The sequence below is a fragment of the Mauremys reevesii genome, linkage group 10 (assembly GCF_016161935.1).
Source record: "Mauremys reevesii isolate NIE-2019 linkage group 10, ASM1616193v1, whole genome shotgun sequence".
NCBI classification, from domain to species: domain Eukaryota; kingdom Metazoa; phylum Chordata; order Testudines; family Geoemydidae; genus Mauremys; species Mauremys reevesii.
In genome coordinates, this window is record NC_052632.1 from 38,504,387 (window position 1) to 38,525,627 (window position 21,241).

The window sequence follows — 21,241 nt, forward strand, 5'->3', positions numbered from 1 at the left end:
AAAGGCTGTGAAAGGCCAGGGTGTATCAACAGATAAACGCTGGGTGAAGCGCCCTTCTCTGGCCTGCACAGCTGCCTCAGGAACTTGGTCTCTGTGCGCAGTGTGGAACGCCGGAGTCCGGGTCTGCAGAGAGGAGACTCTTTGGGCAGGAACTGGGGGGAGCGACTGGGAGGGGCTGGGCCAGCGAGGAGAGATGCTCAGGGCCTAGGCTGTGGAGGCACAAAGGGTTAAAGCCATGGGTAGGCACCAGCGCCAGACCTCGAGGTGCATTGTGAGGCTGGGGGATGGGGGGCCTGGAAGGTCATTTTAATTAAAGTGTCTCCACAGAGGGTTTGAGAAAACAAACCACAGGCTCCTCCCTGCCCCCAACTCTGTGGGAACGCGGCTTTTGCTTTTAATTGAATTGCGCCACAGACATCTCCACTCTGCTGGGCTGTACCCTGCCTGGAGAGACACCCCACAGCTCGGCAGCAGCAGCCCAGGCAGGGCAAGGACCCGGCCCAGCAGGAGCCACAGAGAACGTAAAGCCAGAGCAGGGGGTTGGCATTGGGCAGTGGATCGTTCCATCCACAGGCTGCTGGCACTAAGCCAGCGATAGGGATGGCAGTGGGACCGGTCCAGGGTTCTTCACATGTGGTCTCCAGCCAGCAATCTCATTTTGACCCTCCCACCTGCCCCCTGGTTTTCATTCCACGTTCCCCAGGACTTAGTTGGTTTCTGAGCTCTGTGGCCACGCCCTTCCCCTAGTGGGCTCTGCACCTCTGCCCAGAATTCAGATTGGCTGGCAACGCCGCCACCACCAGCACAGCCCTCACCCGGACTGAGCCTGCGCAGCCCAGCAGCTAGGGGAGTGGCACTGACACGGATGCTGGAGCGCTGCCTCCCCAGAGATGGACGTGGCTATTTTCTGCCCCTCTCCGCATTCTGCTAGATGGGCACATGAACACACAGCTCCCAAGGGGCTGCTGGCCTAGCCTCCGCCCTACCAGGCTCTCGCCCGCCCCATGGCACACCAGGGGTGGGAGAGCGGGGTGCTAAGGGGATGGGTGTATACTGTGTATAAGAACAGGCCTCTTCAGCTGGGCCCCCTCTCCAATGCAGCGCAGGATGCATCTCAGCAGCCTTTGCTAAGCGTCTCCCCCAAGGACTCGGCCCTGAAGCGGCAACCCCTGCCCCACCAGCTGCTTTGCCTAGCGAGTTCTTTGCAGCTGACTCATCAGCCAGCCCTCGTCACTAACCTTCCCCTTCCCCCCATTCCATCACCCTGCGCAAGAGGGAAACTTGCCCCCAGCCCACTCCCCCTAATGGCAAGGACTAGACTTGCCCCTCCCCCTGTTGACTATGTGGGGTAGGTGCGGCCAATTCAGCAAACAGACCAAGCATCAGATCCACAAGAAATCAATGGACAGTGTCCCAGGCAAGGTCCTCAAAAGGCAGTGGCTCTCAACCCTGGGTACACTTACCCCTGGGGGTACACAGGGGTCATCCAGGGGGTACATCAAGTAATCTAGAGATTGGCCTAGGTTTACAACAGGCTACAGAAAAAGCACTAGCAAAGTCAGTGCAAACTAAAATGTCACACAGACAATGACTTGTTTATACTGCTGTATATACTGTACACTGAAATGTAAGTACAGTATTTATATTCCAGTTGGTTTATTTTATAATTATATGGTAAAAATGAGAACAGAAGCCATTTTTCAGTGATAATGTGCTGTGAGACTTGCATTTTTAGGTCTGATTTTGTAAGCAAGTGGTTTTTAAGTGAGGTGAACCTTGGGGGTACGCAAGCCAAATCAGACTCCTGAGAGGGGACCAGTAATCTGCAAAGGCTGAGAGCCACTGCTCAAAGGCATTTCAGCTCCTAACTTCCAATGGCACCTAAATACCTTTGAGGCCCAAGTGACTAGAGAGCAGTGCCTGCTGGGCCTTGTGCCGGGGCACGCCCTGCTCCTGTCCTCTTTGCTCGGCACAAGCACAGACCATCTCTTGTGTAGATACCACGGTGCAGCTTACGCACAATGTTTCACCCCATCACCTTCCCCGACTCGTGCTCGCACAGGATTTACAACGGCCTCTCGTTTTACCAGCCCTCCTCCAAAGGTGGGGGGCGAAGAGCAGGGGTGGCTCTAGGGTTTTTGCCACCCCAAGCAGGCTGCCTTTGGCGGTTTGCCTGCGGAGGGTCCGTTGGTCCCGCGGCTACTGCCAAAACCGCGGGACCACCGGACCCTTCGCAGGCATGTCTGTGGGAGGTCCAACGAAACTGCAGGACCATCAGACCCTCCGCAGGCACGCCGCCGAGGGCAGCCTGCCTGCCGCCCTCGCGGCGCCGGCAGAACGCCCCCCCACGGCTTGCCACCCCAAGCACGTGCTTGGCATGCTGGGGCCTGGAACCGCCCCTGGCGAAGAGGTGACTCCACCAGAGAACTCCCTTTTGTCAGGCCCGGCTTGGCTCGGCTCGCTGCCACCACCCTCCATGTACTTCCTTCCCCTGTGTTTTTATCCAGTCTCCTTATTTAATGGGCTAATTAACTCATTAGCTACCCCAGCCCCAATCTGAGCTGGTAATCAGCCTCCCCCGCAGGGCCCAATTGGTTAACCAGTGACCGGAGGGCTCGTTCAGTTGCTGATTCCCAGCACTCATGGTCAGAGAACATCCCTGAGTCACAGCGCTGGAATGCGCGGTCCTTATTCACCACTCTGGCCCTGTGTGATTCATCCCTGAGTGCTCAGCATCTGGCGGGGACACACACTTTAAAAATGCTTGAAAGAGAAATTCAGCAGGCAGTGTGGTCTAGTGGTTAGGGCAATGGACAGCAAGTCTGGGGTTCTGTTCCAGGCCCCGCCACTGGTCTGCCAGGTGACATTGGTGAGTAGGGTGACCAGGTGTCCTGATTTTATAGGGACACTCCCAATTTTAGGGTCTTTTTCTTATATAGGCTTCTATTACCCCCACTCCCTGTCCCAATTTTTCACACTTGATGTCTTGTCACCCTATCAGTGAGTCACTTCCCCTCTCTGCTTCTCTGTTTCTTCTCCCCTCCTGTGTCTTTCTTGTTTATTTTGACTGGCAGCTCTTAGAAGCAGTGATCTCTGCTGCTGCCTGTGTGGCCAGCACCTCTTGGCATCACTACAACAGCAATCGTAATGGTGCCCGTGTCGACTAGTTCTCTCCTGAAGCGCATCTCATAGACTCAGAGATTTTAAGGCCAGAAGGGACCATCATGATCATCTAGTCTGACCTCCCACCACGTCACAGGCCCCAGAGCCTCACCCACCCACTCCTGTAAGAGGCCTCTAACCTCCGGCTGAGTTACTGACATTCTCAAATCATGGTTTAAAGACTTCAAGTTACAGAGAATCCACCATCTCCTCCATGCTACCAGTTGAGTGTGTCCGCTTCTGGGGTTCTACGAGGCTTCTCCCTTCCAGTGAACCTTTCCCCTGCAGTTCCCCAATGCTCGCAGCTGCCTCAGATTTCATCAGCCCCCTTTGTCCCACCGTGGTTCACGCCATTGCCACGTGTAACGGCCCAGAGGAGGCAGATGCCAGGAACGTCTCAAACAGCCCCCCCCCTTGTGGATTAAAGTGGTTTTATGAAACATATTTCAGCAAAATCCCCTTGCTTTTTCTGTAATGTTCCCTGTTATTGCTGCAGCTCTGCAGCCCGGATGGTTTGCATGGAGCTTATGCCCTCATAAAACTCATCTCCGCATGCTGCTGCTCCCCAGGCCTGCAGCTAGATTAGCTTCCCTGTGTCGCTGAGACAAATGGCAGCCCGCACCCCTTTGCACTGACTGGCACTTCCTGCCTGGGGGCAGGGAAGACTGGGTTTGCAAGATGCTTGCAGTAGGAGTTACACTGGGAACCTTCTCAGGATCAGATCCTTAGACAGCAGCCAGGCCGCTGGTACATTGGTGACTTGATCCCACGATTAGCTCATTGCAGTATCAGCAGGTTTGTTTGGTGGTTTTTGGGAGTGGGGCATGGGATCCAGTGATAACTGGTTCCACAGCCAACGATTTCACTGGGCACCTTGCTAGTCTAACTGGTTTCTGCACCAGCTGGTGGAGCTAGGCAAGGATCATCCCTTGCTTCTCTGTTCAGCATTTTTAAAGTGCCCATCCCACCATAGAACGGAGGCACAAAGGGCCAAATTCATCCTGGCAGTGGAGGGGCGCTCATCACACAGACCTGCCTGGAGGGGGTGGTGGGGAAAGGTGGCAAGGTGTCTCCCCTATACTGAAGTTGCTAGGGGGTCAGTTTGGCTCTGGCCGAGGGCAGATCAGCCCCAAGACCTGCCCTCACTTGTGTCTGGCCTCTAAGGACCATTGCAACAGCTGGCAATAGCCAATGCACAGGAATATGCTGGCCATGACCCCTCTCTCCTCCAACATGCCCTGGTACCAGAGACTCACATGGGGGTATGGCCTAGACCAGGGCCGCCCAGAGGGGGGGGCAAGAGGGGCAATTTGCCCCAGGCCCCGAGCCCCACAGGGGCCCCCACCAGAGTTTTTTGGGGCCCCTGGAGCGGGGTCCCTCACTCGCTCCGGGGGGCCCGGCAACTCTTGTGCGGCCGGGCGCAGGAGCTTCTGCCACTGCCGGTCTTCGCCGGCGGGGGTCCTTCCGCTCCCCCCTGCTGGCGAATTACCGCCGAAGACGGAGCGGGACCCGCCGCCAAAGTTCAGCTCGGTCTTCGGCGGTAATTCGGCGGCAGGGGGCCCTTCCCTTCCGGGACCCGCCGCCAAAGTAGCTGCTATTAACTCTCCATATCTCACATAGTCAGGGCCGCCCAGAGGATTCCGGGGGCCCGGGGTCTTCGGCGGCGGGGGGCCCTTCCCTTCCGGGACCCGCCGCCAAAGTGCCCCGAAGACCCGCGGCGGGGCCCCCCTCCGCCGAATTACCGCCGAAGACCGGGCTGTGCTTCGGCGGCGGGTCCGGCTTCGGCGGTAATTCGGCGGCGGGGGGTCCCCGCCGGGGGTCTTTGGGGCTCTTCGGCGGCGGGTCCCGGAACGGAAGGGCCCCCCGCCGCCGAAGACCCCGGGCCCCCGGAATCCTCTGGGCGGCCCTGGCCTAGACCCCCCGATATGGACTCTGCCAAGATTCCCCCTATATAGGAGGAATTCCCCAGAGCAGCAAATACAGCTGGTTTAAGGGCCCTGTCACAGGGTCGTCTGGACTCTTATCCCCCCTGCATGGGAATTCAATTGACTTTCTTATCCAGACTCTCCCATCCTTGTTCTGTTCCCAGGGACGCATCACCCTGCTTCCCGTCTGGAGCACTAAGCTGACCTTGGCTGGTGGTCTCTGCTCTGCTTCCCTGCTCTCTCCCTAGAGGGCCGGGATCACTCTGTCTTGTCTCTGAGCCCTGGCTCCACAGCAGTTCCCAGGCAGTAGCAGCCTTTGTGCCAATCTGTTCCCACGAGGTCACCACTGCCCTGCTTCTAGCATCAGGCAGATGAAACTTACATACCCCTGGGCTCTCTCTCTCTCATTAGAAGCATCCACCCACCATGCAGAGGTGGTGATGATGGATGTACTTCCCACCTCCCCTGCCACTGATCTCCTGTTCCCTTTCACCCAGCCCACTGTGAAACAGACATCAGGAGAGAAATTGCATTGGGGGTGATGCTACGGCCTGTAGCAGCAAGGGAAACAAACCTCCAAGCTGGGATTTTTTCTTTGACAGGTATTAGCCAGCACATCAGCCCAAATGAATATAGCCTACCAAAGTAGGTGGTGCAAAGGAAAGCAAAGCCCTGGAATTGTGTGTGGCAGGGGCACGGGGGTGCAGAGTGAAGATCTAAGATACTCCAGGACAAGCCTCTGCTAGACTGAGCAGCGGTGGACTAAATAAGTGTGTGTGTTGGGGGGTGGGGGTTAAAATTGTTATCTCTAGCCTGCTTCTTGCTTGCATATATATACACACCTGCCCCTGGAAATTTCCACTACATGCATCTGATGAAGTGGGTATTCACGCACGAAAGCTCATGCTCCAATACGTCTGTTAGTCTATAAGGTGCCACAGGACTCTTTGCTGAAATTGTTGTTATTAGTCTCCAGCATCAAGGCCCCCCTCTATCAGAGCCAGGTAGCCTAAGTCTGGCCTAACTCCCACTGGCTTTACAGCAGTGTGGTGCCATTGACTTCCTTGGAACCGAGTTTACACGCAGACGAGTGGGAGCAGAAAGCAGCCCAGTGTTTGCCTGGCTGCAGACTCAGGCAGGCAGCACCACACCCCCAAAAGGTTTTCTCTGCAAGCAGAGGGGCGGGAAACTTTGTTTTAAACTAAACCTTAAATAACGGAGAGAAGGAGCCAAGTGAGAGGGTGGCTGACTGTCCTCCCTCCTCTAAAGCGGTAAATGGGGGTATGGAGTCGGTAGCGGAGGGATGGGGGATCTAGGCCCTCTGCCCACATATCCGGGCCAGGTCTCCCTTTGTGCAGCCCTAGAGACTGAAGCAGGCCCAGTAGCTGGATGGCCATTGCTCCCCAGCTGAAGGGCAGGAAGGCAGAACATGCAGCAGGAGCTAGTGTTGTTTCAGGCTCTGGGGGTGTTGCTCCTCCCCTCTCCTCCCCCTCCCATGCCTGGCTTCGTTTGCTTTAGATCTCAAAGCACTTTACAAAGATGGGAGGTGTTATCCCCCTTTTAAAGACTGGGAAACTGAGGCACAGAGAGGGGAAGAGGCTTTTGCGTAAGATTACAGAGTGAGTCAGGGGCAGAGCCAGGAATAGAGGAACCCAAAGGGCCTGGCTCTCAGGCCTGTGCTCTAACCCCTGGCACAGGCTGCCTCCGACTGCAATGGCCCCTCTTCTGTACACCACAAACTGTACTCCCACATGCCCCCCCCCGCCCCCTGCTCTTTCTTTGTCACTCTAAGAGTCCCGCTTCAGCCCCCAGCCGTTCTGTGACCTGGCTAGGAGAGGGAATCCAGTAACTTTACCCAGCATGGGGCGGAAGACTCATGGGGCGACTAATTAAGCTTAGAAAGGAAAATGTGACACACGGCAACAGGGGCAGATACAGGCGTAAAACAAACAAACCAGAGATGTGAGCAAAGCTGCCCTCTGATGAAAGGAAAGTGCCTGGCGTGAGCACAGGGCCTCCCCAGCACCCCGCTCCAGAACGAAAACAAACTGCTCAGATACAGCCCGAGGAAGAGGTTGGCAGCTCCAAGCCAAAACGCCTTTCTCCAGGGAAATCCCACCTGGGAGCAGGAAAGGGACGGCTCTCCCTGGTGGGCAGCACAGGAAGCTAAACCCACTGCAGTCCCAGTCTCTCCCAGCAGGAGGTGCTGCAGAGAACGGCATAGCCGCTAACCCAGCTACTTTCTCCATGGGAAAGCTACATGAAACAGAGGCCGATGATCATGTACATGATGCTCTGACTCTGGTCTGGGGACTGCAGTGCTGAGAACCAAGCAGGGAAGGGAGGGCAGGTCGGTGGAGAGTGCTAATGCTAGAGAGCTGAATACCGGGCAGCTCTCTGCAGCCCCTGCTCTGGTCTCCATCACCAGCTGCCGTTGACACAGCCTGTCATCTGTCCAAATCCCAGAGCAGGACACAGTGTAGAGCCCTGCAACCTGATCCAAAGGCAACGGGACCCGGCTACAAGTGTTGGGTCCACACCAGGTGGGCCAACAGCCAGGCGCTTGCAAGGCTAGGCCAGCTCTCATCCTTCTGCCCACGGGGTCAGCGTGGCAGTGCCGCCCCAGGTCTGGGGGAAGGGTCAGGGTGAGATGGGTCAAAACAATACAATTGAAGCATTTTGACTTTATCAAAACATTTTGTGTCGATAAAGGTCTAAACGAAACATTTCTACCTTATCGAACCAGCGTTTCAATCATTTCCCCTTGAAAATTCACCAGAAATGAGACAGTCCCAGGAAACATTTTGATTTAGTCAAATCAGCTTTTGCCAAACAGGGAGAGACGTTCCCACCGAAGCTTTTCTACTGGCTCTGGTTCCAGCGCTGGCGCTGTTCTCAGCTCCCTCTCTCCTGGGGCTGAACACTTCCTCTGGCACTGAGAGCCTAGCTAAAAGCAGGCGGCCTCGTTCCAAACCTTGCCGGTGTGCAGTCCGTCAGGGCACCACTCCACACGGACGTGTCTCGTGTTGGCAGCCTGCCTTGGCTTTAATGAAAGCACCGAGGGCGGGGGACAGGTTTCCTGTCTCAGCACATGGCTTCTGTAGACATTAACATTCAATTCGGCTAGAGCCTGGCCCTGGGGTACCATCCGCTCTTGCTTATTCTCCAGGCAGCCCATTCTTCCCCTGGGGAAGCAGGGCCCCATCACTAAAAGGCCCAGTCGTCAGAGAAATTAGCTTCTGCAGAGCAGCACGCTTGTGGCAGGTCGGACTCCAGCTTCAACAGCCTGCCAGTGCTAGCTGGGAATCCATCTTTGCTCTCCACAGTGCCCTGTTACACTCAATGCCATTGTGTTCTTGTTCACCCGTCCCGTCTAGGGCTTGAGACATGGCTTCGGGAGACTAGGGGCTCAGTCTGCAGTGGAAGGTTTTTAAGCTGCCGGTGAATCCCTTATTGCTGCCTCACAATCGACCGCTGAGCGCGTGGGAAGGGGAGTCGGACTCCTGGGTTCTTATTCTTGACTCTGCGACTGATCGCCTGCGTGACTATAGGCAGGTCACATCCCTGCTCCAATCCTCATATCCTAGGGGGCTGGGGCCATGGGATCAGAGCCAGCAGAGGCCCAGACTCACAGTGGGTCAACAGACTTCCTTGGGAGCCTCACAATGCCAGAAGTAACATGGAGAGTGGCCTCAGAGGAGACCCGGGTTTGGAGAAGTACGCCAGGCCAGACGGAGAGGGCAGGGGCAGAGACAGAGCAGGGGAGGGGAAGGGAGAGAGATGGGAGATGTCTCGCTGGATCCTCCTCCATGCTGTTTTTATTAACTAGAGTGCAGCAGAGCTAAGGGGACAGCATGCATCAGAGGTGGCGTCGAGCATGCTCCATTTCCCAGTTCCAGCACAATTGCCAGGGGTCAGGTGGGTGGCTTGAAAGAAAGGGCAGTGCTCTGGGCACCTGGCTGATCCTGCTTCTCGCGCCCCTTGATTCAAACACAGGGATTGGGTTCTTTTCTGCCATAAAGTAGATACAAGAGACACCGTGGTGGTGCTGCCCCCTTGTGGTACAGTGTGCAACTGCAGCCCTCTTTGGGGGTACAAAGGGGAGGGAACAATCAGTCCAGCTGTGAATACATTTGGAAAGGTCTAGGAAAAAAAAATCCTGTGCACGGGCTCCTCAGAAACAGCTGTGGTGCAGGTATCCAACAAAGTGACCCAATGTCATCCTCAGGCTCCGGAGTCAGCAAGAGTTGAGGCTGGAGAAAATGAAGGCACAGGGGACAAGTGGGCCCAATGCTTGTAAAGCACTTCAGGGCCAAAGCTGTTCTATATCTACTGGAGAGGTAGCATGGTCCAGGGGATAATGCACTGCATTGGGACTCGGGAGATCTGGGTTCTAATTCCAGCTCTGGCACTGACCTGCTGTGTGACCTTGTCTTTGTGTCTCAGTGCCTAGCACAATGGGACCCTGATCTTAGTTGCTGGGGTACAAATAATAAGCAATGTAAGAAATTCTAGATTACAATCTCACAGAGATGTAAATGATAGAATTAGGCCCAAATCCTAGAGTCCTCATTTCAGGCTTGTAAATCGCAGTGCCTGAATAAGGTCCTCAGCATTCAGCCAAGCCCCTAAAACTGCTGATGCATGGCCCTGAGTCATGCCTTTCACTGGCGCATCTCCACTGGTTTCAGCAGAGCGACACTGGCCTCATGCTGGAGCGATGCAGTGAGGAATCTGCTTGTTTCTGTGAAGTCTCCCAATTGCTTGTGACAGAAGCTAACTGCTTTTGGGCAGACGTTTGTTAGTCTCGTGTTCACTCTCGAGCTGGCAAGTGGCCCACGATGTGGCGTCCAGCGCTCACATGTTACATTTTCAAACAAGCCCCTCTGTGTTTTCTGCCAGGCTGCCCCTCACGTGCGGGAGGAGCTCCTCGTAACCATCAGCAAAGCCACCTCAGCCTCCTTCCAGTCTCTCCTCAAAATGCTCCTCTGCCACAAGGCCTGCAAAAAACTGCTGGTGTGCAGAGGCCACTGCCCGGCATGGAGGCCAAGAGTATCTCAATGTTCCCTTGTGCTCACCCATCTGTCTGTATCCATCCATTGTCTCTTGTCTTGTACTTAGATTGGCAGCTCCTCTCTGTTTGTTCTGTGTCTGAACAGCGCCTAACACAACGCGGCCCTGGGCCATGACTAGGGCTCCTAGGTGGTACAATTAAATAAATAATAGTCTGATTCTCTCTCTCCCCCAGGAGGAAGTGCTGTGAGGGCTATAGGTTTGTGATGGGCCAGTGTATCCCGGAAAGTAAGTATAAAAAGGAGCTCTCTCCCATTCTGCTCACTCTGTCCACACTTGTTCTCAGGTGGCACTAAAGCCACGGATAATGTCACCTGTGTGTGGATCATCTAGTCAGACAAAAGCCAGGATGATACCATCCACCTGGAAAGACCGTGGGAGACTTTGCTGCATGATTTGGGCAGCCTTCTCCACTGCCTGCTCCAAGGGTGAAAGCTCTTGAGATGTTGGCTCATGGCAGGGCTGCTTCTTGCACCACGTGATGGCAGTTCTCTGTTTTCACACATCACACCTTCAGCACCAAGCACATGGTTATTTCAGCAGACGAGGTTTTCTGCATTCTGCTTTGCGCTGGGTGGGAAAGGGTCCATCAGCTTCATTCTGGAGGTGGGTCCAGGTCACAAAGTTCTGATCTGGATCTTCCCCAGAGTTGGGGGTGTTTGGAACCGGGTTTGCTCCAGGCTCATCTCTAGTCTCTGTTGAACATGGGACCCTCCAGCTTCTCAGCAGAGTCCAGCACATGATGGTCTGGAGTCTGTGCTCTCGCTAGACAGCTGGGGTGCTGCTAGACAGAGGGTGGGGTGGGTCCATTGCGAGATGGGGCAGCTGTGATGCAGTTAGGTTGGGAGGCTTGGGAGAGGAATTGGGTCACTACCAGTTAGAGATGGGGGGAGGGTTTGGCAGCTAGGAGAGGGAGGTGGGGACTGGAGGATGCCAGGTGGAAGGGAGAGATTGGGTTGAGGATGCTAGTTACTGGGGAGTGCCCAGTCATGAATTACTCACACATGGAGAGGACACATAGGCCAGATCCTCCACTGGTGTAAATCTGCATCTTTACAGGAAAGTCAGAGCCGTGCTGAAGATTTGGCCCAGGGCAAGGCATTGTCCTGTGTGTGGGGGGGTCACTCTTAGTTGCAAGGCTGCACTGGCTACGGTCCAACCCACTGTGCTTGCCCCCCAGGGTGAGGCGCATGGGAGGGGTGGTCAGTACGGCAGCGCACGACTCCAGCTGCCCCTCTTTGCAGGCGTGGACGTGTGTGCCGACTTCCCGTGTGAGCAGCAGTGCACGGACAACTTCGGTCGCGTCCTGTGCACGTGCTTCCCTGGCTATCGCTTCGACAGAGAGCGCCACAAGACTCACCTGCACCCTTACTGCCTGGGTGAGTGCCCCCAAGGGTACCCGCCCTGAGCCTGGGCTGGTGGCAATGGCCTGGCTCCAGAATAGCTCCTGTGTGATAAATGGACACATCTTTCCATGGCCTGGGGTCAGTTGCAGGACTCTGTTGCAGGAGAGGCTACTCCAGGTAACAGCCATCCCTAGGCTCCAGCGTCCAATGTAGGAGTCTAGGGAAAGGTTCCCAGAGACCCACCTCAGGGTTGCCATCTCCAAGGGATGTGTATATCTCCTGGCCTGGCCTGCAGGATGATACGAATCTCCCTTCTGCTGCATTGGTTTCCCTGGCGAGGCCTACATGACCCCTGGCTCTCCCCTGGCTGAGCTGTGGCTGACATTTCTCTGTGTTCACCCCCAGACATCGATGAGTGTGTGGAAAGCGAAGGTGCCATCTGTGACCAGCTGTGTACGAACACCCCGGGCAGCTACCGGTGCCATTGCCAGCCTGGCTATTACATAGCGTCTGACGGGACAACCTGCCTGAAATCCAGCAACGGTGAGTCCTTGAATCAGGAGAGGGATCGTGCCCTAGCACTGTCCGACCCTGGGGCCATGCCAGCCCTGGCTCAAGCAGATGTAGCTCCATTGACCCGTGGCTGCAGGTCCACCCTCCCCATTCCTGCTGCCAACTGACACAGGTGTGTCATTCTTTTCCAGGCACCACAGTGGTCAAGTCGGAGACCCTGATGGGCACCAGGTCCTGCTCCATCACCTGCGAGGAGTTCACCAGTATGAAACAGACAGTCTCCCAGCTGAGACACAAGGTGGGACAATGACCTCTGAGCCTCTCCTGGTCAGCCACAGCTGGCAGTGCTCCTACACTGGGGCAAACCTGCAGAAGCAGCCCTCTACGGGCCCCTGGGGCTGCCACCCCACAACTGAATCTCACCAAGTCAGAGCTGAAAAGAAATAGGTAGTCCAGGAAGTGGGCGCCCTGATCACACAGGCGTGCTCAGTCAGTCCAGTCAGAGCCGGGGCAGAAATGGATCCAAGGGCCACATTCAGACCTGTGCAAAGTGGGCACAAGACCATGGAAGTCAGAACAGTTGCATCCACTTGTACCTGTGCTGAGTATGGCCCATGTGGCTTTTTTTCTTTTTTTTTTTTTTAAAGGATGTGCTGGGGTAGATGCCTCTCGAGCTACTCCCATTAGGGGAGGGGCCTGCAGGGGGTGGCATCATCTCTCCAGCCACTCCTATTGGGGAGGGGCATGCAAGGGGCAGGACCCTCTCCCCAGAGGTCCTCCCTCTTTTGGCTAATCTGAATACCCTTTGCAGCGGGTTCCCATTCCCTCCTAAGCCTGATGGGCATAGGCCATGAAGCCAGGGGGACCACCCAGGCCACGGCCTGACCACTTTTTGGCTGGACCAAACTTGAGTGGCTCTCAGGGGTGGCTCTCGGCATTTTGCCACCCCGAGCACGGCAGGCAGGCTTGCCTGCGAAGGGTCCGCTGGTCCCGCGGCTTCGGCGGACCTCCCGCAGGCAGCCTGCCTGCCGCCCTCACAGCGACTGGCAGAGCGCCCCCCGTGGCTTGCCACCCCACGCACGCGCTTGGTGTGCTGGGGCCTGGTGGCTCTGTGACCCTGTGCGCTAGGTTGTAATGCCGCTCACTCAGATTTGGAAGGGGTGAGCATAGGTGTTTATGGGCCAGGGGTCAGGCTGCTGGGGAGGCTGCGAGAGTAAAAGGAGGGTCAGATATGGGGGAGGATGAATCTATGCCCCCGCCCCCACTTTCAATGCTGCTCTCCAGCCCCTGCCACTGGGAATCACTCTGACACTCTATCCCCTGGGGCATGAGGCTGCAGAAGTTGCTTGACTCTCCCTCCTTACAGGGCTTGTCTGCACTTCTTTTCCTCCTCCCCCTCCCCCCCCAGCTGCTGCTCCCTGGCTCGGATAATGAGAGTGGGAAGTCCTGGATGAGGATTAACCGAAAACCAGCAGACCCCTCGCATCATCCTCCTGTTCCAGGGCCCCCAGGCCTCCCAGGGCCTCCAGGTACATCTTGGGGTGCTGGAGATTGCTGGGGTGGGAGACCCTGGATGCCTGTGAAGGTCTGACCCAGCACTGGTTTTCATTAGACCAGGGGTTCTCAAACTGGGGGGCGGGACCCCTCAGGGGGTTGTGAGGTTATTACATGGGGGGTCACAAGCTGTCACCCTCCACCCCAAATCCCGCTTTGCCTCCAGCATATATAATGGTGTTAAATATATGTTTAAAATGTTTTTAATTGATAAGGAGGGGTCACACTCCGAGGCTTGCTGTGTGAAGGGGGTCACCCGTGCAAAAGTCCTGCATTAGACCAAACGAGAATCCTGTTTGTCTGAAGGAAGTGACAGGGCCGGGTTGGTGCAATCAGCCCACTAGTGCAGGAGTAACACCTACAGTGAGCGAGCAATGGACAGTCTACATCGCCGTGGCACCTTTGCTAAGAGCGGGGCTGGGATTACCCTCTAGGCCTGGCTAATTTCTCAAGCCTGGATCCCCACTACCCTGGAAATACCAGGCTGCATTAACTCTCTGGGCCTGGCGCGGCTCACCCCTTTCCTGGGGAGACTAGCAGGGCCTAGGGCAGTGTGGCTGGTGCAGTGGAAGACACTGACCTTAATGCTCCAGGGATGATGGCGGAGGCCCAGGCAGAGCTAATCCTAGGGGGATAATTCTGCCCCCCCATCAGAATGTTACATCCTGCTCCCCTAAATTCGCCCTCTGGGTGGGGATGTTCTTTCCCCTCTTCCTAAAAATGGCAGTGTCGCTTGAGAAGGAGGACTGCTATGTTCCACCCCAGAGGTGGCTGCATTTCAGCAGTAAATGATCCCCTCCCAATACTTTGGCACATTTCAGGATGGAAGGTAGCTTAGGCCGTGTCTACACTACAGGTGCTACAGCTGTATTGCTGTGCTGTAGATGCTTCCTACAGTGACAGAAGAGGTTTTCCCATCGGTGTTGGTCAGTGGTTCTCAACCAGGGGTAGGTGTACCCCTGTGGGTACATCAGTTCATCTAGATAGTTGCCTAGTTTTATAACAGGCTGCAGAAAAAGCACCAGCGAAGTCAGTACAAACTAAAATTCATACAGACAATGACTTGTTTATACTGCTCTGTAGACAGGCCAGACTCACCCCTGCGGCGCCTCCTGCTGGTGACTCCTGGGAATTGCTCCATTCCAGCTCTGGAGCACCCTCTGCAGGCTGGTGGTCCACCTGTCCTCTGGCCCCTGTGTCCCTCCCTGGACCCAGTGCCCTTTTACCTGGGGTGCTGCCCCCGGCAGTAACCCCTTTCTCTCTGGGTCTCCCCTCCCCAGGGAACCCCCACCCTCTATCCCCACCTTGTCTCAGTATTGGCTACTGCCAGTCATTGTCTAGCCCCACGTCCTGGGGCAGGCTGCAGTATCAGCCTACTCATCACAGGCAAAGGGGTTTGGACCTGCTGCCTTGGCCTACCCCTGGGCTGCCCCCTGCAACCTCCAGTACCTGTTAGCCCAATGCTAGGCCACAGCCTGGGGCTTTCCAGGCTGGAGCTCCCCAGCTCCCCAGCCTGTCCCCAGCCCTGCTCCCCTCAGGTACCCAGTCTCTAGCTCCCTGCAGCCAGGCCCTTCTCCCTCTTCAGGCAGAGGAAGACTGTTTGGGCTTCTGGCTGCCCTGGCCTTCTTATAAGGCCCTGTGGCTCAGTTTGCGGTGTGGCCCCAGCTGCAGCCACTTCCCCCAATCAGCCCAGCCTAAAGGCTGCTTTCTCTAGCCACAGCCCTTCCCAGGGCTGTTTTTAACCCCTTCAGGGCAGGAGCAGAGGTCCACCCTGCTACATGCTCTATATACAATACACTGAAATGTAAAGACAATATTTATCTTCCAATGGATTTATTTTAGAATTCTATGGTAAAAATGAGAAAGGAAGCAATTTTCCAGTGATAGTGTGGCTGTGACACTTTTGTATTTTTAGGTCTGATTTTGTAAGCAAGTTTTGTAAGTTGTTTTTAAGTGAGGTGAAACTTGGGGGTACGCAAGAGAAATCAGACTCCTGAGAGGGGTACAATAGTCTGGAAACGTTGAGAGCCACTGGTGTAGGTGATCCACCTCTCTGGGAGGTGATAACTGGCTGCATCTACACTAGGCATTAGATCGGCTTAATTATGTTCCTCACGGGGGGTGGATTTTCCACTCCGAGTGACATAGCTGGGTTGATCTACATTTTAAGGGTACACCAGGCCTTAGCTGCCATCTGTCATGTGGCAGCATTTTTAGGTGGCCTCTCTCTAGCCAGCAGGAGCACTTCCCTGAATGCTGCCTGTTTGGCAGGTAGCGGTGGTGGAGGTTGGGGGCAGTGGGGGTTAGACACACTTCTCTTAACAAGCAACGGGCAAACCAGCCTAGACTGCCTCAAACCTGCAGCCTTCAGTTATCAGCCTCCTGGTCCCGGCTCCTGCCCCTGGGGAGGGAAGCAGCCCTGGCACTCTCCGTGCTGGGCTCACAGCTCTAGGGCTTCCCAGGGAAGGGGGAGGGGGGACGCTGGGCTGATATCCAGGTTGGATACGAACTGGAGATGGACCCAAGCAGAGGTTTCTGCTCAGGATCTAGATTAGAAACGCTCCATAATCTGGGAGTAGTGGGCTAGGCCCCCTGTAAAGATTGGATCCAAACCCTCTGGCCGGGGGTCCTGGGCCAGGGCCTTCTCCGGTATTAATGCTCTCAGTTGCTCTGCTTCTTTAAGGCCTCATTCAGAAATCAAACAACCTTTTCTGTGTTAAGGTGACCCAGGCGCAACAGGGGAGAAAGGGAGTCCAGGGGCAGTGGGACCTCCAGGGCCTCCGGGAACCCCAGGGCCCCGCGGGGACATGGGCCCAATGGGACCATATCCTGACTTTGCACATATCAAAATCGGACGGCGGGGACCAGTGGTGAGTAGCAAAAGCCCCATTCGCTGGGTCATGCATCCTGGTCCCACCCCCAGGGCGCTGGAGTCCAGCCCACCATCCCCATCGGCCAATGGCTCCTTCCCCTGCCCAGATCTGGCAGATGGGCCCCTCCCACACATACAACCCAACCCTGCCCAGTCAGGTTCAGTGACTTCCCCCTCTCCTGCAGAGACCCACTGCCCCCAGTGCTTCCTGCCTCTCCCCTTCTCTCCAAGAGACCACAGCCAGCAGCATTTCCCCATCACCAGATCCACTTGCTGGACCTCTAGCCACGAGCGCCCTTCCTCTGTCCAAGCCACCAGAGCAGGCTCCCCGCCCCACAGCTAGCAGGCACTCAGCCCCACCCAATGCCACACACGCTCTCCACTCTCCGGCTGCACTTGCTGCAGACCCAGAACTGCAATGATCTTGTTTACTACTGTGCTAAGCTCTGTGTTTGTGCTTCTCCTAGGGCGCTCCTGGGGCACCGGGAAGGAATGGCCAGAAGGTACCACGGCTTCCATTATTATCTGTATGACCTTCGAGGGCCCCAGGGGGGCTCCACAGTGCTAGGAGCTGTACCCATACACACAGGGGTTCCTGCTGCAAAGATATCAGAGGGGTAGCCGTGTTAGTCTGGATCTGTAAAAGCAACAAAGAATCCTGTGGCACCTTATAGACTAACAGACGTTTTGCAGCATGAGCTTTCGTGGGTGAATACCCACTTCTTCGGAGCTGCAAAGAGGCTCTCCCACAGCTCTGATTCCCAGTCCCGTGTCTCAGTTCCCAGCGAAAGGAACGTAATTCCTTTAGTGACCTACAGCCAAGAGAAAATGAGTCTGATTCTCCAGTGCCTTGTCTCTCTGGCCATTATCTACACCAGTGCAAACCAATTCTGATCCATCTGCACTAGCAAAATTAGGACCCTGGGGTTCTCTGCTGGGGTCACACACTGCAGTGGTAGCACACATGCACTTTTCTGACTGGCCCATTCTAGTCTCCAAACCAGCTGCAGTGGGCATGACGCATAGGGGGCAAGTACACGCCCCATTGTAGCTGCAGCCTCCTCTTGGGCAGCAAAACTTTCCGCACAAGTGGTGTCATGGCCCAATTGCAACCTGAGTGGTTACATCTTGTCAACCTGCTGTTGTTGTGCGGAACAGGTGAGGCGCTCCATCCCAGAAGTGGCTGCATTTCAGTGGTAGGTGAGCAGTCCCTGTGTCTGTACAGTTTGTTAAAACCCTGTGGGAGCCTGCAGGATGCAAGGTACTGTAGGAATAGGTGCTGAGTATGGGATTTGATTTACCTTTGCTCAGATGGCTTTATGTGTTTGAGGAGTGATGGGACCCATCTCTGTGCTTCCCCCTTGTGGCCTAGTCAGGCATTACTCACCCTGTTGCAGTGTCTCTGAGTCGGTCACTGCCTCTCGCAGGGTCCAGCGCAATGGGCTTCAGCCCTCCAGCTCAGGCATGCTTGAGTCCCACCCCTCTGGGTCTTGAAGTCCCAAAATACAAGCAAGCTATGAGCTCACAACAGGGCCATCTGAGGAGTCTTCATCAGCACCCCAGGCTTCTGCTCTGGGGCTGTCTTCAAACTGCCCCCCTTGGGTCAGTCGCCCAGATCAGCCATCCCATCCACAGGGAGACTCAGCCAGGCTGCCAGCTGTCCCTGACTCCTGGTTGTACCCAGGCTCCTCTCCCCAAGAGAGCAGAACTCTGATCTTCTGCCTGCTCAGCCCTGCGCTAAGCTGGGCCTTCTCCTTTGAACTCCCCTCTCCACACCTGACATTGGCTGCAGATGTGGGGCTCATTGGAGCCACAGACCCTCACTAAACCCCTGCTAGCCAGAGTGGGGCCTATATGCCCTAGCACAGAGGTCGTTTTATTCTCAGCGAGTACGAAAATATCTTTGGTGCACGTTGGTTTTGGGAGTGAACTCTAGCCAGCAACGCAGCTTGTTCTGAGGACAAACAACAGGCCAGACCCTCAGCTGGTGGCAATCGGCCTGGCGCAGGTCAGAGCACAGACTCTAGGCACCCTTACAACAGTTACATGCAAAAGCACAGAATATCCCCTGCCAGCAGAATCCAAGAAAACATTAACTTCCCAGCCTGTCGCTGAGAAATCCCACAGCAGCTTTATCCCCACCTGAAAGACCCTACCTTCAGCACAGATGGGTTTTTATAGTGATTTAAATCCCATCCCCTGCTCTGCAACAGAAATCATATTGCTGCTAGTCCCTGCTCTGACCTGTGCTTTCTGTTTTAGGGCGAACGAGGACACCCCGGTCCCCGAGGGCCACCGGTAAGAATGGAAAAACAATTAGCAGCACAGAGTATCAGGCAAAGCAAGGGTCAGAAACCTCCTTCTGGGCCCCAAGTCCCCACTGCCTTGCTCCTTGGGCAAGTGAGTGTGAAATTCAAGGGGTCTGATTCGTTCCCACTGTGTTTGGGTGTAAATGGCCGCACAAGGTTCAAGGCAGTGGAGAATCAGGCCCCAAGGGTCTGAGCAAGTATCTAAGGTTAGCCTGATGCTGGGTGCATCTCACAAGTGTGCACACCCCCCTACACACACACCCCCTCCCCACAATCCATCTAATTTTAGTAGGCGTTAAGCCCAGACAACATGCTCTACCCTGGACAGGACACAAAATAAAGACATTCCCCGTCCCAGTGGCTTACAATCCAATAGACACAATGGGAGAAGATGGGAAGCCTAGAGGAAGGAGTAATTTGTACACATATGGTCAGATCCCCCTCTGGCGTAAACTGATGCAGCGCCATGGATGTCAATGGGCCCTCCCCAGCTGGTATAAGTCAGTGCAGCTCCATTGACTTTAATGGCTAACAAAGACTCCTCTGACCAGGGAACTTTCTGTTCATAATGAGCAATGCCGGGCCCACAGAATCTGGCCGACTTGAGCCCACCCATGTGCATCATAGCGATGGTGCAACACTACCCCACAAGAGCGCGTTCTCAGCAAATCCATCCCTGAGAGGTGAGGAGGTACCTAGCAGCAATGCCCAGCCAAGTAGAGCCTCTCCTCCATGCAGCCAGCCCTTTCCTGCCACTCTCCCCCATTCCCCAAACACAACCTCCGTCAGGCTGGCATTGATCAGCTGTGACATGGTGTCATTGTTATCGCCGTGAGTCAGGGGCTGGGGTATGCTGAAATGAAACCCTGGACAGCTTTAAGTTTGGCCAGCTCTGGCCAGTCCGGTCTGAGCCACTGGGACAGAGCTCTGTGCTCACAGCGAGCCTCTCTTTTCTCTCGCCACAGGGCCCCCCGGGCTCCTTTGACTTCCTGCTCCTGATGATGGCCGACATCAGGAATGACATCATTGAACTACAGGAGAAAGTGTTTGGCCAGCGCCGGAGGATGGAGTTTGAGATGCCGTCTGCCAACAGCAGGGACTCTGAGATGCACGAATGGGGATCCGGTCAGGAGGAGCTGCTGCGGGGACCTAGACCCACGCGCTCAGCCACATGACCAGGTGGCAGACACCCGCTCCCCTGCAGCTGGACTCAGGAGTCGCCCACACCCCAGGGACATCACTTGGACACGTGATGCTCCAGGGATGTTCCGTGGTTGCCAGACACTGCAGCTGATTCGTCCCCTTGGGCCAATCTGATCCACCCATCACAGTCGCTGTCCAGAGCAGAGAGTCTATTTATTATGAATACTAAATGTTATATTTTTACACCAGACAGAATGGAAAAGAGGTATTTTTATAAAGGTGCTTTTCTGTCTCTTTGAAGAAGACGGGACATTCTCCAGATGCAGGGAGGAAGCCCTGGATTTGCTTCTCTGCAGCAGCTCAGCTTCTGCCAGCAATTTACATCCAGAGGAAATGTAGGGCAAATGAGCTGTAAGGAAGGAGTTAAAACCCAGAGGGCCTGATTCTCTTCTCACTCCAGTTTTATACCAGGGTCACTGTGTTGATTTCACTGAGGTTGCTCCCGGTTTACGCTAGTGTGAGCAGAAAATCAGGTGTGGATAATCTCAGATCCCTGCTGATGTGTCCAAGGGAGAATTCTTTACTGACTTCAGATCTGACCCTCTGTGTAACCTTGCTCCAGAAAGCTCGGAGTCACACCTACTCGGTATGATGCTCTGTCCCTCGCTAGCGATGGCAGGTTGATGAAGCTGCCACAGCTGGGTCTTTTAGCTCAGACAACAGAAGCTTATGGTTCCAGATCCCCACTGCCAATAACCCACTTGGTAGAAAGAGAGAGACAGACCACTAAGGGCAATTAGTGAAAGCTCACTGGGCATGCAGGGCCCTCCTCGCCTGGGGAGCTGGTGTCACTCTTAGCCCTGGGATTTCATCCTAAGGAACTGTGAGCACAGGTTACGTCCATAAATACTAAGGGGCAAATGCAGCTGTGAAAGCTGCTCTCATTTTTGCACCTCTCCTCTTGTAAATGACACGAATCTGGTCTTGCCTGCCCTTACCCTCACCTCTGACTTTGGTCTCTGTAGCAGGAGAGACAGCAATGGAAATAACTGCAAACAGAGGACAGTTAGCAGGTTCCTTCTCCAGCTCGCTGGACCTGGGGAGAATGTTGTCAGAACATGACCAAGGGAATGAGCCCCTCATACTCTCTAATAAAGGCCCGCTAACGGGTTGCAGTCTGTTACTAAACCGACAAGTGAATTGCATGCGTGGAGACCGAACTCAGGGGTTCCAGAGAACTCCATAGACAAAACTCTCCAGTAGGTGGCAGCTGGTGTTTTGAAATCCACCCTTGATTTTAGCGCAGAGGCACTGGAGACATGAACGCCTGTAATTCCTGCATAA

General features: G+C 55.2%; 1 protein-coding gene across 2 annotated transcripts in view; it reads left to right on the plus strand.

Moving 5' to 3' along the window:
* The window catches only part of LOC120372863 (collagen and calcium-binding EGF domain-containing protein 1-like), a 35,036-nt gene extending 14,006 nt beyond the window's left edge, over window positions 1-21,030 (plus strand). The window contains exons 3-11 of one of the 2 annotated variants that reach the window (XM_039490304.1): window positions 10,336-10,388; window positions 11,405-11,539; window positions 11,912-12,049; window positions 12,211-12,317; window positions 13,428-13,548; window positions 16,295-16,443; window positions 16,913-16,948; window positions 18,708-18,743; window positions 19,720-21,030. In XM_039490304.1, the coding sequence (XP_039346238.1) occupies window positions 10,336-10,388; window positions 11,405-11,539; window positions 11,912-12,049; window positions 12,211-12,317; window positions 13,428-13,548; window positions 16,295-16,443; window positions 16,913-16,948; window positions 18,708-18,743; window positions 19,720-19,929 (985 nt within the window). In that variant the 3' untranslated portion in view covers window positions 19,930-21,030. The remainder of the gene's footprint in view (window positions 1-10,335; window positions 10,389-11,404; window positions 11,540-11,911; window positions 12,050-12,210; window positions 12,318-13,427; window positions 13,549-16,294; window positions 16,444-16,912; window positions 16,949-18,707; window positions 18,744-19,719) is intronic. The other variant, XM_039490305.1, reaches the window with a different exon arrangement.
* The last annotated feature ends 211 nt before the right edge of the window (window positions 21,031-21,241 follow it).